The following is a 16990-nucleotide window of genomic DNA, read 5'->3' on the forward strand; positions in this document are numbered from 1 at the left end:
TGCTATGCTTTGGACTTTTCTATTTAGAAGTGACAAATGAATTCTTGGGAACTGATAAGGTCCCCAAGAGTGAGAGCAAGAGAAAGAAAAGGCCTGGGACAGAGCTTTGAAGAATACTCACACTTACTCTTCCTCAATCTTGCACTTTCCCAGTAGTTTATAAATTATTTCCTGTGCTTTGGGTTGTCTGTTCCATAGTTCTCCATCTACTAAAATCCTTCCCTTCCTTTTAGCCTTAATATAGTGACATCTCTTCTAAGAAACTTTCCTTAATTTCATTAGTTATATTCTCTCCTTTATCCCATACTGCATAAAACTGTGCAGATTTTTCCTTGTGAAAGAATACTATAATAGCTCAGATGAACAGCAATGAAGACCCAGGCTAGTTTTATCTGTAAAGAATAGGCAATGGAAATAAGAGAAGGTGAGAAGGTAAAACTGACAAAATTTGTCAACTGAGCAGTTACAGGAAGGTGAGAGGAGAGAAAAGATAAGGAAAAAATATTTAGGACAGAAATAAAGCAATCTGGAAAATAGAAGATTTATTGTTGGTCAGTCATTTCAATCGTGTCCGACTCTTCATCACTCTATTTGGGGTTTTCCTGCCAAAGATCCTGGAGTGGTTTATAATTTCCTTCTTCAGTTCATTTTTATAAATGAGGAGACTAAGGCAAAGTTAAGTGACTTGCCCAAGGTCATACTGAGGCTACATTTGAACTCAAGTCTTCCTGAATCTAGAGCTGGTGTGGTATTCACTATACCTCCATTACTTCCCCAAAAGTTTTTAGGGAATGATAAAAATTTCTGGGTTTGGACATCTTGAATTTGACATCACTATGGAATAGCCAGTTGAGATTTAGAACTGTAAAGATAAGAGAAATGAAGGCCAGATATGCAATTTAGAAAGTCATGTGCAAAACAATCATAATTAAATCTATGGGAATGGAAGATGTCATTGAAACAGTATGGAGAAAGAAGAGGACGCAGAATAAAGTTCTAAGACACAATCACATTTAGGGAACACAAAATAAATAATTCTGATAAAGAAAATGAAATGGAGTAATTCAGAAATTCAGGAAAAGAATAACAGATAAGTGTTCTAATAAGAGAGTCAACATGTTGCACATTATAACTTACCCCATCATGATTTCAATATATTGTAGATCGGCATAAGAATTTAATGGGAATTTGGGGGAAGTTTTATAGAAGCCACAGAAAATCTAGCAGACATCACAGAGGCTATGAGCAAATACTTAACCCAAACTTTATAATAAGATAAACACCCCATAAAAGAAAAAATTCAGACTTCTCCAGTATGAAGGGATGGCCAAACAAATTTATGCAGATTTTCCAGAGTTCAGGGACTTGTCCTGAGGAATTGTCCTGAGGAAGATCTGACCATGGTATTTCCCTCCACCATTTCACACTTACTTTCTCTTGATCACCTTTATGAATTCTACTTTCACTCAGAACTCCCATTTTAGCTGCTTTGTGTTTCTTACCCGTTACATCCTACTTCATCCTTTGTATGAGTGTCTGGATACTTGACATGAATTCTCTTCTTCTTCTTTTTTTTTTTTTTTTTTTTAATTGGGAAGGAAGGGAAAATTTGGAACAAAATGAATTCTCTTCTTACCAAATCTCTTGATATAATTCATACCTTGGCTTAGTAACCACCTCCTAGAGAAGACTTTTCTGGAACTACCCAGCTTTTGGTGCTTTCTACTGCCTGTATTACTTTTATATCTACTTATATGCTTTATAGTATAAATTCTTTGAGGGGGGAGGGAAAGTGGTTTCCTTTTTTCCTATCTGTGCCTTGTATCCAATAGGCATTTAATAGAAGTTTGTTTAATGGCATGGTAATAGGCACATTATTATGTCAGCGAAATTTTATTGATCTTTTGAGGAATTTATCTCCTCAGAGATAAATAATCAGGAAAGATAAAAAGTAATCTCAGAGGAGAAAACATTAAAATGAGGAAAATAAGAAAAGGCCTTCTACAAGAGGTTGGATCTGAGCCAACTTACAAGAGAAAGGTGAAGAGGAAAAGGCATTCTAGGAATGGTGGAAACAGAGTAAGGGCCCAAAGACAGAAGACAGAGCATCATCTAAGAGGAACAAGCCCTTTTGAGTAGCTAAAGTTGCAGAGTGTTACAAATGTGAGAAATTGTAAGATTATGAAGAGTTTAAATAGCCTTTACATTTGATTGCTATGCATCAGAAAAGCACTTTCGTAGCTGAATCAAGATATGGGAAAAGACTTAGGCAGGGAGACAAATTAGAAGGTTTTTGCAATAGTCCATTGGATGAGAAGGATCTGAGAGAAAGAAGTATGTATAAGAGATGTTAAGGCAGAAATAATTTTTTAAAAACTGGCAATTGATTGTACACGTGGGTTAACGTGAAGAGTTAAGATGACATCAAAGTTGTGAACTTGAGTGACTAGGATGATGCTAATGCCCTCAACAGTAAGAGGGAAATTCAGAAAAGGAGAGAGGGTTGAAGTATATGAAAACGAGGGAGCAAATAAAGAGAAGGAACAGTCGTGACCTTGAATGCAATTTCAGAAGACCAGTCATGACAAAAAACAGATTTCAAGGGGTTGGTAACAGAGATAAGAAAGTGTGACCACACATATAGACATGTGGCCTAAGGAGTCTGACTGTTAAAGGGAGGAAAGATTTAAAATAATCATTTGAATGGATGATAGGATCAAATAAAGAATGGAGATTTTTTTCTTAAGATTCTTGAAGACTCCTTAACTATGAACAATATCTGAAGATGACTGTGAAGGCAGCAAGAAAAGAACAACTCTATAAGAAGAGGCTGAAAATTAAGAGAGAAAGGCTAATTAAAGGGGAAAGCTGCTAAGAAATAGGAGGGGATAGAGTTCAAAGGCACAAGTTTAAGCTTTGGTGTAGGTTAAGGAGAAGGACCAAATCACCCTCTGAGACTGAAGCAAAGGAAAATAAGATGTTAATAAATTAATAATAGTGAAAAGATCTTGAGACAACTAGGTGGCACAGTGTATAGAGCACTGGCCCTATAGTCGGGAAGACCTGAATTCAAATCCAACCGCAGACACTTAATACTTCCTAGCTGTGTGATTCTGGACAAGTCACTTAATCCCAATTGCCTCACCCCCAAAAGATGGTATAAAAAATTTTAACAGAAAAAAGAAAACATCTCTTTACAGTTTTAAATCTCAAGTATCATGCTTAAAAGTGGTAAAATCTCACACATATTATCAGGCAAACAAAAAACACTTGCAATAGTCAATAAGGTACTATCATAGTAAAATCTAGCAAATATGGCATACTGTTCTAATAAGTGTCTGCTGATATTAATTATTAATTCTACCTGATCAGCAATCAAATTTTTTTCAAATAAAGATTAAATAAGAGCCAAGAATTCTTATAAGTTATTGCTTTTTGCAACTAAAATTCCAATACAGATTAAGAAATATTGACCCTAAGCATTTCATAAATAAAACTCAGTAGAAATAATAGAAACTAACACAAGGAGGCAAAGCAATTTCTTACTTTTCACAAAGATTTGATGAAATGCATAACTAGATTACACTGGATACAGGTGTATGTTATCCAAAAGAAATAGGAAAAAGAAAAGGAAATGAGGCTAGATTAAGTTTTATTAAGAAGATCCATTCATAAGGAAACAGTGGAACCAGAGAGAAGTATAATGAATAGATAAAAATCAATGAGGGAAAAACAGAAATGACTTCTAATTAGCCAGAAAGAGGAAACTAATGAGGAATTTAGAAATTGTCTAATGTCTAAAATAAGGAGATAGTGAAAGCATTAACATGCCCTTGATGAACTCAAGTCACGTGGCCAGGATTAACTAGATTCATCCTGAAAGAACTGGCTAGCATAATTTCTGAACCAGTCAGTGATATCTGAAACATCACAGAAAATGCAAGTGGTAACCCAAGACTGGAAAAGAGCTGATGTTGCCCTTTTTCAAAATAAAGAAGAGAGTCTACAAATAGCCAGTGAGTTTGCTTTTGATTTCAGGGATGATTCCAAACAGGATAATGAAAAATATGGTTGACAAATATCTAGATAGAAAAAAAAAAAAAGATTTTTAAAGGGGACAAGAGAATCATGGCAGACTAATTTCCTTCTTTAACAGGATTACTAAATTAATGGATGAAAGAAATGTTATAGATATAATTTAACCTAGATTTTAACAAAAACTTTTGATAAAGTATCCCATACTTTTCTTTTAAAGAAAATAAAAAGATATGGACTATATAACGTAGTTAAGATAGATTAACTGATTCCATCTGTTTAACTGAATGGTCAGACTCAAAATGGACTTAATTCATGACTCAGATGTCAAGGTGGCAAGAAATCTCCAGTAGAGAATCGGAGGGATCTGTGCTTTGTCATTTTAACCTGTTTATGAATAATATATAAAAGTATAGTGGGCATGCTCATCAAATTTGCAGCAATCTAGGAGGCAAAGTTAATACACAGGATAACAAAGTCAAGATCCAAAAGAACCCTAACAGAATAGAGTATTGGGGTGAATCTAATGAGATGAAATTCAAAAGAAATATCTTACATTTTGGTGTAAAAATAAATAAAACAACCCCAAAGATACAACTTTATAACACAAGATGGAAAGCATAGTAGAATAACACTTGCTCTCAAAAAAGATTATAAGGTTTTAGTGATGACAAGTACCGTATGAATCAGTAGTATGATGTTAGCAAAAAAGCAAAAACAACAACAACAAAAAAAAATAGAATGTGATCTTCAGGTACATTAAGATTCTAGGCATACATTCTCCAACTGATAAATGGTCAAAGGATATGAACAGACAATTTTCAGATGATGAAATTGAAACTATTACCACTCATATGAAAGAGTGTTCCAAATCACTATTAATCAGAGAAATGCAAATTAAGACAATTCTGAGATACCACTATACACCTGTCAGATTGGCTAAGATGACAGGAAAAAATAATGATGAATGTGGGAGGGGATGCGGGAAAACTGGGACACTGATGCATTGTTGGTGGATTGTGAACGAATCCAACCATTCTGGAGAACAATCTGGAATTATGCCCAAAAAGTTATCAAACTGTGCATACCCTTTGACCCAGCAGTGCTACTACTGGGCTTATACCCCAACGAGATACTGAAGAAGGAAAAGGAACCCACATGTGCAAGAATGTTTGTGGCAGCCCTCTTTATAGTGGCCACAAACTGGAAACTGAGTGGATGGATGTCCCTCAATTGGAGAATGGTTGGGTAAATTGTGGTATATGAATGTTATGGAATATTATTGTTCTGTAAGAAATGACCAGCAGGATGAATACAGAAAGGCTTGGAGAGACTTACATGAACTGATGCTGAGTGAAATGAGCAGAACCAGGAGATCATTATATTCTTCAACAACGATACTGTATGAAGATGTATTCAGATGGAAGTGGATTTCTTTGACAAAGAGACCTAATTCAGTTTCAATTGATCAATGATGGACTGAAGCAGCTACACCCAAAGAAAGAATACTGGGAAATGAATGTAAACTGTTTGCATTTTTGTTTTTTTTCCCGTGTTATTTTTACCTTCTAAATCCAATTCTTCCTGTGCAATAAGAGAACTGTTTGGTTCTGCACACATATATTTTATCTAGGATATACTGTGACATATTCAACATATATAGGACTGCTTGCCATCTAGGGGAAGGGGTGGAGGGAGAGAGGGGAAAAATTGGAACAGAAGTGGGTGCAAGAGATAATGTTGTAAAAAATTATCCTGGCATGGGTTCTGTCAATAAAAAGTTATTATAAAAAAAAAGATTCTAGGCATAATTTTCAGACATGGGGAAGTAATAGTCCCAATGTATTCTGCTTTCATCACTCCTCATTTGGAGTATGTTCATTTGTAGGTGTCACAGGTTTAAAAGGAAATTAATGAGCTGGAGAATGTCCCAAAGAGAGCAATCAGGCTAATAAAGGGCATTGAGACCATGTTTTATTAGGATTGGTTGAAGGAATTGGGAATGTTTAGCTTGGAGAAGAGAAGACTCAGGGAGCACCTGATACTATCTTCAAGTACTAAAAAGGCTGTCATATTGAGAAAGAATTAGATTTGTTCCTTAGCCCAGAGGATAAAGTCAGGCTTGATTTCAGGTAAGGCTCCCTAACAATTAGAGATAACTCTAAAAGGAACAGGCTGTGTTAAGAGGAGCTGGTTTCCTTTCCTTGCTGGATGTTTACCTGTTAGGTGTGTTACAATGGGTATTTCTTTTATGTACAGATTAAATTAGATAGCCACTGAGTTCTCTTCCATTTCCCAAATTTTGTGAGTATGTATTGTCTTACTGATATGTCCACAATTTTTAATGAAAAGCTTGCTTCAAAATATACAACATAAATCTCTCTCCATCACATAACTTTTAACATTAATCCTGTACATTTTAGTTCTCTCTAACTTTTGAGATAGAATAATGAAAACATTCAATCCATGTAACAATTATTTACCTAATTTTGACTTTTTTGTCATAGAAATATTCATATAATACCATAAACATGCTTCTACTAACAGACCTAATATTTTAAGTATTTTACAGTAGATAAATAACATCAAACAGTAACCATAATAATCACTCTATGATGTCTTCAAATAGGCTCAGTGAACACATTTTTGTAAGTTATTAAGACAACTTATATAGTAGTAGAGCCACAAGCAAAATATGGCCTATCAAAATGATACAAAACAAAAATGTGCTGTTGAAACCATCTTAATGACTTAAAAATGTAAAATCTATTATTTAACTAACTTTTTATTAATTTAATTAATTTAACTTATATACACTAACTTTCTTGCTCCACTTCATTTAAAGATACATTTGGCCTCTTAGCCAATATTTTTTTTCCTTACCAAATGATACTTTCAAACTTTAGAAGAATTCTTAAGCCTTAGGATTTTAAAATTATTTTTAATTAAATATTTTTTGGCCACTCCAGAAAAAATGAGGGCAGGTAGGAAGTAAGACTGACAAAAAGAGGGTTTATTTCAATCATTATCAGTACCACTACTATCCGTGATACAATTTGTCTAATCTCTTTGAATTCTAGTTACTGATTTGTAAAATATAAATAACATACATCTCAAGAGTACTCGGAGAGGAGAGGAAGGAAATTAAATCCAATATGATAAAATTAAATACATTCTACACTGCTGAAAGGTACATTTATCTTAATTCTTGGTAGTTTATATATATTTATCACATTTTATCATGGATATCTATCTACAACAAATTCTAAAAAGATTTATAAATTTAGTGCAATAATGTGAAACTAACACGGTTTTTGAACAAAATTTGTAACTCATTTATTTTTAATTACAGCTAACAACTAAATATAATGGTACATAAAAGTGGTATTAATAGTATAATAAGTCTAAGGTATTAAAAGATCTAAGAGTTTGTCCCTTGATATTTTTGATGTCTATTTTATTTTTTTTGTACAATGGTTCCAACTCTATCCTTTACAAAAAACCAAAAAAAAAAAAAAAAATCCCAGGAAAAAAACCCTTTAAAAATAAATCTAGTATCAGATGTTGTTTTTTTAACTAAACAAATCTTTACATATAATTTTACTTAAGATACATCAGAAGTATACAGTTTGGTGAAAATGACACATTTCCTGTAACATACTATTTATTTCTGAATTAAAATTAAATGTAATTTGTTGCTAATTATTTTAATCTTGGGAAAAAATTATTTATTTTATAATACAGTGAGAAACCAGCTCAGGACAAAAAAAATCACTAAAATAAAAACAAATGAAGAAAAAATTTTATCTTCATTCTTTACTAATTTCCTTTTTTTCTACTAGAGACCAATAATGCTTTATGGTCTAGTTTAAAATTACCTTCAAAACTTTATAGCAAAAATACTTTACTTTCAAGGAATAATTAAGAAATTAAGGAATAACACACAATAATTAAGGAAAAAAATAATTTTTGCACCTTATGGATACAGTATGATATAGAGGTTAGCATGTTGACTTTGGTTTAACATCTGTCCATGATGCTATTAAACAATGAATAAATCTCTTAACTACTTTAAGCCTCAGTTTCCTAATTTGTAAAAAGAAGAAAATATACCTGTAGTATATCCTTCAAACAACATTATACAATATAGGTATACTGTGTAATGTATAATGTATATATGTATAATGTATAATGAATGTACAATGTATATTGAATGTATTGTGTATAATTAAGCTTTTTGTAAACCTTAAAGCATCATATAAATATTAGCCATGATTATTGACAGTTCTGTAACTTGCCTGGATGCATGATTTCAGAAAATAAAGAATTAGAAGATTAACTCAAGCCATCAACAAGATTACATGAAATGTATAAAACTTCAATAGCCAATAACTAAAAGTTTATCTTTCGATAACAAAGGCTGAGACTTTACAAAGATGCATCAATCTGTGAAATGCATCTGCTCCATAGCTGATAATGGCACAAATTTGAACGCCTCCCTCTGAAGCCAATCACTTTGATTAAGGAAAGAATTGATGCTTCAGTCACAGGGCTACACTGTTAGGCTATGGCCTAATCTTCCCAGTTCTGATTCAAAATGTCAGATAAGAGTATTTTTGCTTATATCCTACACTATGGATTTACATGATAATTTTTGGTCTAAATATTTAACACACAAATACCATTTAGTTTCCTCTGAAGTGCTTCTTCTTCAAGTGTAATGATGTAAATTTGTTCATCCAGGTCTTCAAGAATCTGAATACAGAAATAAAATTATTAACTGATATAGTAATGTAAAATAAGTGATCATTATCTTTTAATTTATGTACAAAACTCAAAATGCTATTAAATGTTAGTTATTATTAGGCTATAATTCAGTCAAAACATTTGCAAGCTAAAGAATATATATATATATATATATATATATATATACACACACACACACATACATATATATGTATACACAAACACATTACTAAATATACAAAAAAATTGCCCCAAATGTTTACTTTACTAATTTGCATTCTAAAGAAGTCAAAAGTTATTTCTTTATCAAGTAATCTGCATTTATTTCATTTGCCAAAAGCTGAAGCTAAAGAAAACTATGGTTTTTTAATAATTACCAAATATAATAATTTCTAAAGACACATAAACAAACATTATATGCTTATACATGCTTCAAAAGTCATAATTTAAAACTAAAAAGGACCTAAAATATTTAGCTCAATAATTATTTTCTTCCTTGTATATACCAGCCTGTTGAACATTTACTTTAATTTGGCACAAATGAGCCATAAAATTCAATAGTATGTAGTATTTTGCCATTTTTTACTTTAAAAATACCATTTTGAAATTTAACTGTCCTTTATCAAAGTCAACCTGTAATGAAGCCAATTAATGAAATGCAGGAATTTAAATTTTAATATCATATAATTCATTTCCATCATGTCATAATTCCCTCTAAATTAAATGAAAATAATATTAGTCAACTTGATTATATGTGCTACCCTTCCAACCCCCTCTCCACCCTCCAATGCCCCGGGTAACAGTTACCTGACACATAGTAGATACTTGTTGATTCAACCTCATTTTTGCATTTGACAACGAAAAATCAGCAATATATTCTTTTAATTGTTGGCTTTGTTTACATCACATTGCATCTACTTAATCTTGTGATGTACAGTACAGCAATTCAAGTCAGAAGTCTTTGGTTCTAAGATCAACTTCACCTCTTTCTAGCTGCTTGATTTGGAGTTAGCCATTAAACCATTATAAACCTAAGGTTTCTCATTGGTAAAATGAGAAAAATAATACTGCCCTGACTATTTCACAATGCAGATCAAATGAAATAATACATGTGAAAGTATATTGCAAACTGTAAATCACAACACAAAGATAATTATTGTTATTCAGCCCTTGTTCTAACAGAAAAATACTTTAAAAACCACATACTTAACTATACCCCTCACTCCAAGGAAGATCTGAGAGAGGACAGAATTGCTTGAGATTAGTATTTTGCATCAGTCTAAGAGACAAACTATTTATTTCCAAAATGGAAGACCCTATCAGGTAGAAAAAGAGAATAAAACTGCTTATTTTTTAAAGTTTCTCTGAAACCAGGTCTTCACTGTGTAGTTTCATAATTTTATATAAATAGATTCCTGAACAATATAATACATATCAAATGCAAATGCAAAAAAAAAAACCCCACAAAGCCAAAAATGACTGATTTTTACAAAAATTGTGCCCTCAATCTCCTGTCAGTACAAATAATCAAGACCTTGCTTTTCGAAGTCTAACTAGATAAATAATCAATCTAATACAACATATATGTCAATGATATTGACTTAATGAAACATACTTCTAGAAATTATATTAAAATGAATGTACATTTCTTTTAAAAATTTGTACTTCTATTTATCCATACATATGAAAACTCAATTTTATGAAACTGATAAATGAGATAAAGTTAATTCATACTACATATGGATTTTTCCATTTATAAAAAAGATTTACTATAGAGGAAAAATTAATAAATTCCACTAGTACATCTAAGTCCATCAAGTAATAAATCTGCAAAGATCTACTAACAGAGAAATTATTTAGAATCACTACCAATTGAAGATTAATAGTAAAAGTCTTCTATAAATTAAATTTAAAATTGATGAAAAATTTAATTCATAAAAATAAATTGTTATATGATACAAATACATATACATATAATATGTGTATTTTGTGTGTATTTTTTAAGAATAATTCTACTAGGCAAAAAGACTAGGTAAAAAATATCCAAGTTTTCTATATTAAGTCTTGAAATACTGCAAAATTTCTATTTAGGAGAAAAATTGTTCAGAAATCATCTGCTGACTCTGAGCAATTAATTTTACCTTGCAGGATCTCAATATCCTCTTCTGTTAAATAAATATAAACATGTGATTTTTAAAGTTCCTTCCACTAAGATCCTATGATTCACCTAAAAAAGCAGGATGCTAGGCTAAAATAGGCTTATACCTTTAAGAATTAAGAAACTTTGATTTAAATGAAAAAGAAACTTTTTCCAATAAGGCTTTTAATCACAAAATCAAGGATTGCTATTATACATACATCACTAAACAGTAAGTTAAAATATAATTTTTAAAATGTTCAAATGCAGTTACATTTATTTTTGTAGAAAAAAAAGATTGCAAAATACTTACTGTTGGTTTCACCAACAATTGACCCATGACTGTAAACATTCGTGAAAGCCCAACTGGTGTGCATACTATAGAAGATAAATTGTTTACTAAGAGACAAATTTTTAGATTTCAAAGTAAAGATAAATATATTACTAATCTACGAAGGCTATGACACACTGAAAGTAAGATGATCCTTTTTAGCATTCTTATGGACTATTTAGATTGTCACTTTTAATACTGGCAAATATCATATAGCTATTTTTAACTCTTGCCTGGCACAAAATAAAATGACAAACTATTATATTATCAAAGTGAAAACATTTTAACATCAATGATTAACAATTGCTCAATGCCAACAATTAAACAGTGCTCATCTCGTTGATACCTCTTCTAAGTTAAAAGTACATTTAAGTATATTAATGGAATCACATTCTTAATAGAAAGGTAATCATGGAACATTTTAAACAAATTAAAGTTCAATGTGAGTGGAATAAGTGTGATACTGAGAAAAGTCTACATTATCATCCATGTGACTAATAACATTTTAATTTTCAACATAAATAAAAATAAATAGAAATAAAATAATACACTAGAACTTCATTCTAAGACATGTTAAAGGACAAAACCTGGTAGTATAGGTTATAGTGAGAAAAAGATACATTATGTATCAGTAGGTCAATGTGAACTTCAATATAATCAAATAAATTTTCAAACAATTGAATCTGTCTTGATTATATTCAGCCAATCAGAGAAACATGGCTTAACCAATTTTTACTATTTTTTCTCCCTAAAAGATTTCTTAAGATATTAGAAATAGAGAAGTGAGACATGCTAAATAAAAAGAACAAAGTTGCTATTTAGTGCAATAGTTAACCACATTTTTGGAATTTAAATCACTGCTTCTATAAACTTGTAATTTCTATAAAACAAAAAAGTGCTAAGATAAACTTTAAAAAATATCTTTAAAATGTTTCAGTTGGAGGTCAAGAATAAGACCTTTGTTAAAGGTGTTCCACGTAATAAAGGTCTGTATTTCACTATGCACATGAAGGAAGGCATTATCTGAAATCTAAGCATTACAGAGTTCACTCTTGACTTTGCATATATAGTGTATCTACAGCAAATTTTAATCACAATCTAAACATTGCTAGAAAGAATCTAACATAGTTCTAGGCTGCTTTACCACACTGCAGATATGGGAATGGAATTTAATTTTAACCTCTATTAATTAAAAAAAATTAAAAAGTAAAGCTGGAGGAAGATTCTTTACAAAAAACTGAAATAATTTCTAAATAAAAAGATGTCTTAGATTATGTGTACTCTCCTAATAATGCAGGTGTGTAAGTGTTGAATATATATTTAAAATTAAGAACATGGGGTTTACAAGGACAAGTTTTAACTCTACTTTTAAATGATTTTAAGTTTTTCTTGCTTTGGATCATTTAAACAGATGCTATCATTTAAAAAATAAAACATTTTTGAAAGTACATATGTTAAGCTGAAGCTTAAAATAAAATGCAATATTTGAAAACCTAAATCATTTTTTCTAATCTACTACCATATAATATATTAAATCATTACTTATATACTCAGATTCTGGCAAGTAGCAATAAGACAGAATTTAATATTTTAAAAATAGGAATGATTTTATTTATTCATTTCTTTTAAGTAATATAATTGCAATTGTATTAATACTAAATGTACTAAAAAGACTAAGCTACATAAAATTCTGAAATACATATATGAACTTATAAAATGGTAATTTTTTTACATTTACATATAAAACTATATAAAATATGAGAAAAGCTGGTAGCTAGCCAAATTTCTTACTAGATAGCAATTTCAAATGAAAATTATTGCTCATTTGGATATAGTATAGAGAATGGAAAGAACTGATAGAAATATTGCAAAATATTACTACTTCAAAGGAAAAAAATCTCTATTTAATAAAAGTAATCTTAGCAGGGTCAAGAAAAGCTAAATGAATGCTCAGGAAGGTAGAGTGAAATAGATGGGAGGTAACAGATTCAGGGCTAAAAGAAGACAATGATATAGACACAATTCAAAGCTTACATCAAGATTTGACTCTACACAATGAAAGAAAATAGCTATTGCTATACACCTAAAGCTAGACAGAGAAGAAAGCAAATACCATGCAAGTAAAGTGATTTATCAGACTAGAATACTGAGGAACCAGCAGCAAATGGAAACTACATTTTTTAACTCTTAAATTATGTATATATACAATAAGACAGATGTCTTCCAAATTGCAAGTTTTCCAATGTTGCATACATATACATGTTTAGTGTGTATATATGTTTTAACTCAATATTCTTAAATTTTGTTTTAACTAATATGAAATAGAATAATTTATTTTGTATTTTAGCTCTATATTTTTTAGCTACTAAAATAGCAAAAAGACCAACTTATATCAAAGTTCCCAAATATCAACAATCCTTCTTTTTGAAGTTTATTTTTAAAATGAACGCTATTAGATATATGAGAAACATAATTTAATGGATTCTTGAAAGAAAATGCAATTAATAAAAAAAATAGTCGAAACCTAGAAAAGTAAGAAAATCTGATCTCAAAAAAATGACAAGTTCCTGGAATCACAAGTTCCTGGAAATCTCTATTAAATTTGAGTCTTAGGATATGGGCTGATGGAGTTTGTTAATAAAACCTGACTTCCACTAATCAGAAGAATACTTACAAAGAAGTAATAAACATCCCATTAATGATATACAGGAATATAAATAAGGTAGGTAGAATTCCCAGAGATCTGTAACAAAAATATTTTAACATATGCATTAAATATTGTATATACATGTTAAGATATTAAACATTAAAAAGTTATTTAAATCTGATGAAATTAATTCAACTCAATCAAAATTTGTTAAGTGTCAACTATATGTAAGACACTATGTTGGTGAGATAAAAAGACAAAAACAAAATCTTCACCAAATTTATATTACACTGATACATACAATATGTAACATAATAGAAAGAAAATTGGCTATGAAATCTGGACCTAGGTTAAAATAGTACCACTAGTTAATAAAATCATTACTATTTATATAGCACTTTAAGGTTTGCAAAGGACATTACAAATATTAGCTATCCTCACAACCACCTTGAGAGGTGCTGTTATTATCCCTATTTTACAAATGAGAAAAAAAAAATTTTAAAAAGAGGTTAAGTGTCTTACTCGGGTCATACAGATATTAAGTGTCTAAGACTTCATTTAAATGTAAGCCTTTCTAATTCCAAACCTAGTACTCTATCCACTGGGCTACTTGAAGGTCTTTAGGTGAATCCCTTCATTTCCCTGGGCCTTTGTTTCCCACAATGCAAAAGGACAAAATTTGGTTAGATGGCTTTCTGAAGTTAGGGCTTTACAGCCCTAACTCAATGATTTTACAGATATGTAAATATACAGTAATCTGAGGAAAAGCACATTCACTGCGAGCAGGAATCTGGAAGAAGGAAGAGAAAGGTTACAGAGTTTGTGCCAATGCTCCAAAGCAGCACTGGAATGAAGAGAGTAATGGGATGTAAGACTAAAAGACAGAATGGACCAAATTAAGGACTTTATCTTACTAACAATAGAGTAAAAGGATTTAGAAAACAGAAAATTTTTGTAAAACTTTACAGAGGAAATACTTTTGTGGCATCTTAGAAACAAAAGGCTATGATCAAAACATCCTGGAAGGGTACTTCAACAATCAGCAGTGATATTAAGTATGTGGTAGACACATGAATAAACTATGCTGGAAATCATTTTCAAGTGCTGATTAAAACATATTAGAAGAATGTAAAAGTATATAAAATGGTGACCTGCCACTGAGAAGTTATTTAAAAGAAATAAATTCTTACCATACAGAGATTCCATACTGGCAGCATCATTGTCAATGAGAGCAGATGCTACCCATACTATTCCAAGAATAAGCAATGCAAGAAGAATCAGCATAACAACAGTTTCCAAAATCCGTGCTCTGATTCCCTGAAAAGTATAATCAGAATAAAATTTTAAATATCTTTTTCTATCTATTAAGTTAATTTAAAACTGCAGAATAATTCTTTACAGAGGAAAAGATGTTCCTTTACTGCAGAGGAAAAAAATCTTAAGTGCTTACATCTCTTAAGGATTCTCTAGTTGATTTTTCCTTTTAAACCCATGGGAAATACAATCACCTTAAACTTAGAAATAAAATACATTCCTCATTAATCTCAAGATTCCATAAAAACATTTTTATAACATAATTTTGCAAAGTCATTTTTAAAGATGGATTACTTAACACTTTCAGCTAAGAAAGGATATTAGCACATTTTTATCTATGATTTCAATCAAGGGAATGGAAGGTCAATTATGGCATGTAGCCAAACAACTTAGCCAGCATTAAACACAATTTAGGTACCATGTATCACTTAAGAATAGAATTTCCCATTGTAATTAGTAATGTATACTCCTCACAGTCTACAGAGCCCTCAAGTGTACAACTAAAGAACTGCTCATTTTATTTCTATACTGCTATTACATTAGTTTTATAGATTACATCATCCTTTCTCTGCACTGTACATGACATTAACTAATTCACAATAATGGGAGCATTACTTTATTGTAATTGTCATATGTATATATATGTGTGTGTATGTGTATAATTATAATTATTTTAATATAGAACTAATTTTGAAGATCAAGATGCTGTAATTTAAAACTGAGATCTAGCCATCAAAATAAGAAGAAAATAAAACAAAACTAAGAGAAAGTATTTTATTACACAATCTGAAAAATGATGCCAGAAGACTGAAAGAACATCAAAATTTTAAGACCAATATAAGCATTTTAAACTGTAATACTTACTCCTAATAATTAAGTTTATAGTCTAGTTTGTTATAAATTATAAAGCAATATGTTTTTAAGTAGGTAGAATTTATTAATAACTGAGTTGAAATTTCTTTATTCAAGAGTCTTGGAAAAAAGTTTTTTTTCCAGTTTTTGAAGGAGTGAAACCAAAATGATAAGGTACACAATTAGAACTATTATTATGGCCTAGGCACCTAATAAGTGCAAATAAAAGAAGAGAAATAATACTACTAACTAAAGAGGGCTGGAACTATGCATTGAGATCGGGACTGCTGAGCGCTGGAGGCTAACTTCTGATTGGACAATACTCTATGGGCATATGCTTGGAAAATAGTCCTTTCCACTACCTGTATTGGCTCAATGATTGGTATATAGAGGATTGTAGGAGGGACTAGGGGGTGCAGTAAAGCTAGCCAGAGACACACTCTCTGCTGTAGACGAGGAGGAAGGCGGTCGCAGAGAATCTGCTTCCATCCTGTTCAATCCTGGGTCTGGAAACCGAGAATAAAGATTAAGGACTTTTGCTTATCCTGACTCCGGCTGATTCTGGGGTGTCCTGGGTGCTAGCGCAGTCCTCACAACTAACAACAGGTATATACATAGCAGGCTTTAAGATTGGCAAAGTTTTTAACACACTGATCACATTTAAGACTCACAACCATGGGAGCTAAGTATATTTTACTGTATGTGCACATTTTATTTTCAAAGGTTTTTTTTTTCCAAATACATGCAAAGATAGTTTTCAACATTCACCTTTGCAAAATCTTATGTTCCACAATTTTCTCCTTCCCTTATCTCTACCTCCTCCCTCTCCTAGATAGTAAGCAATCCAATATAGGTTAAACATGTGCAATTTTTCTAAACATATTTCCATATTTGTCATACTGCTCAAGAAAAATCAAATCAAAAGAAA

General features: G+C 31.0%; 1 protein-coding gene across 4 annotated transcripts in view; it reads right to left on the bottom strand.

The window, feature by feature from the left end:
* LMBR1 (limb development membrane protein 1) overlaps positions 1-16990 on the bottom strand; it is a 178735-nt gene that overhangs the window by 46416 nt on the left and 115329 nt on the right. For all 4 annotated transcript variants that reach the window (XM_031939546.1, XM_031939545.1, XM_031939548.1 and 1 more), the window contains 4 exons: positions 15087-15213; positions 13924-13992; positions 11232-11296; positions 8718-8790 (listed from right to left, as the gene is read on the bottom strand). In XM_031939546.1, the coding sequence (XP_031795406.1) occupies positions 8718-8790; positions 11232-11296; positions 13924-13992; positions 15087-15213 (334 nt within the window). The remainder of the gene's footprint in view (positions 1-8717; positions 8791-11231; positions 11297-13923; positions 13993-15086; positions 15214-16990) is intronic.

The sequence above is a fragment of the Sarcophilus harrisii genome, chromosome 5, assembly GCF_902635505.1.
Source record: "Sarcophilus harrisii chromosome 5, mSarHar1.11, whole genome shotgun sequence".
NCBI lineage: Eukaryota > Metazoa > Chordata > Mammalia > Dasyuromorphia > Dasyuridae > Sarcophilus > Sarcophilus harrisii.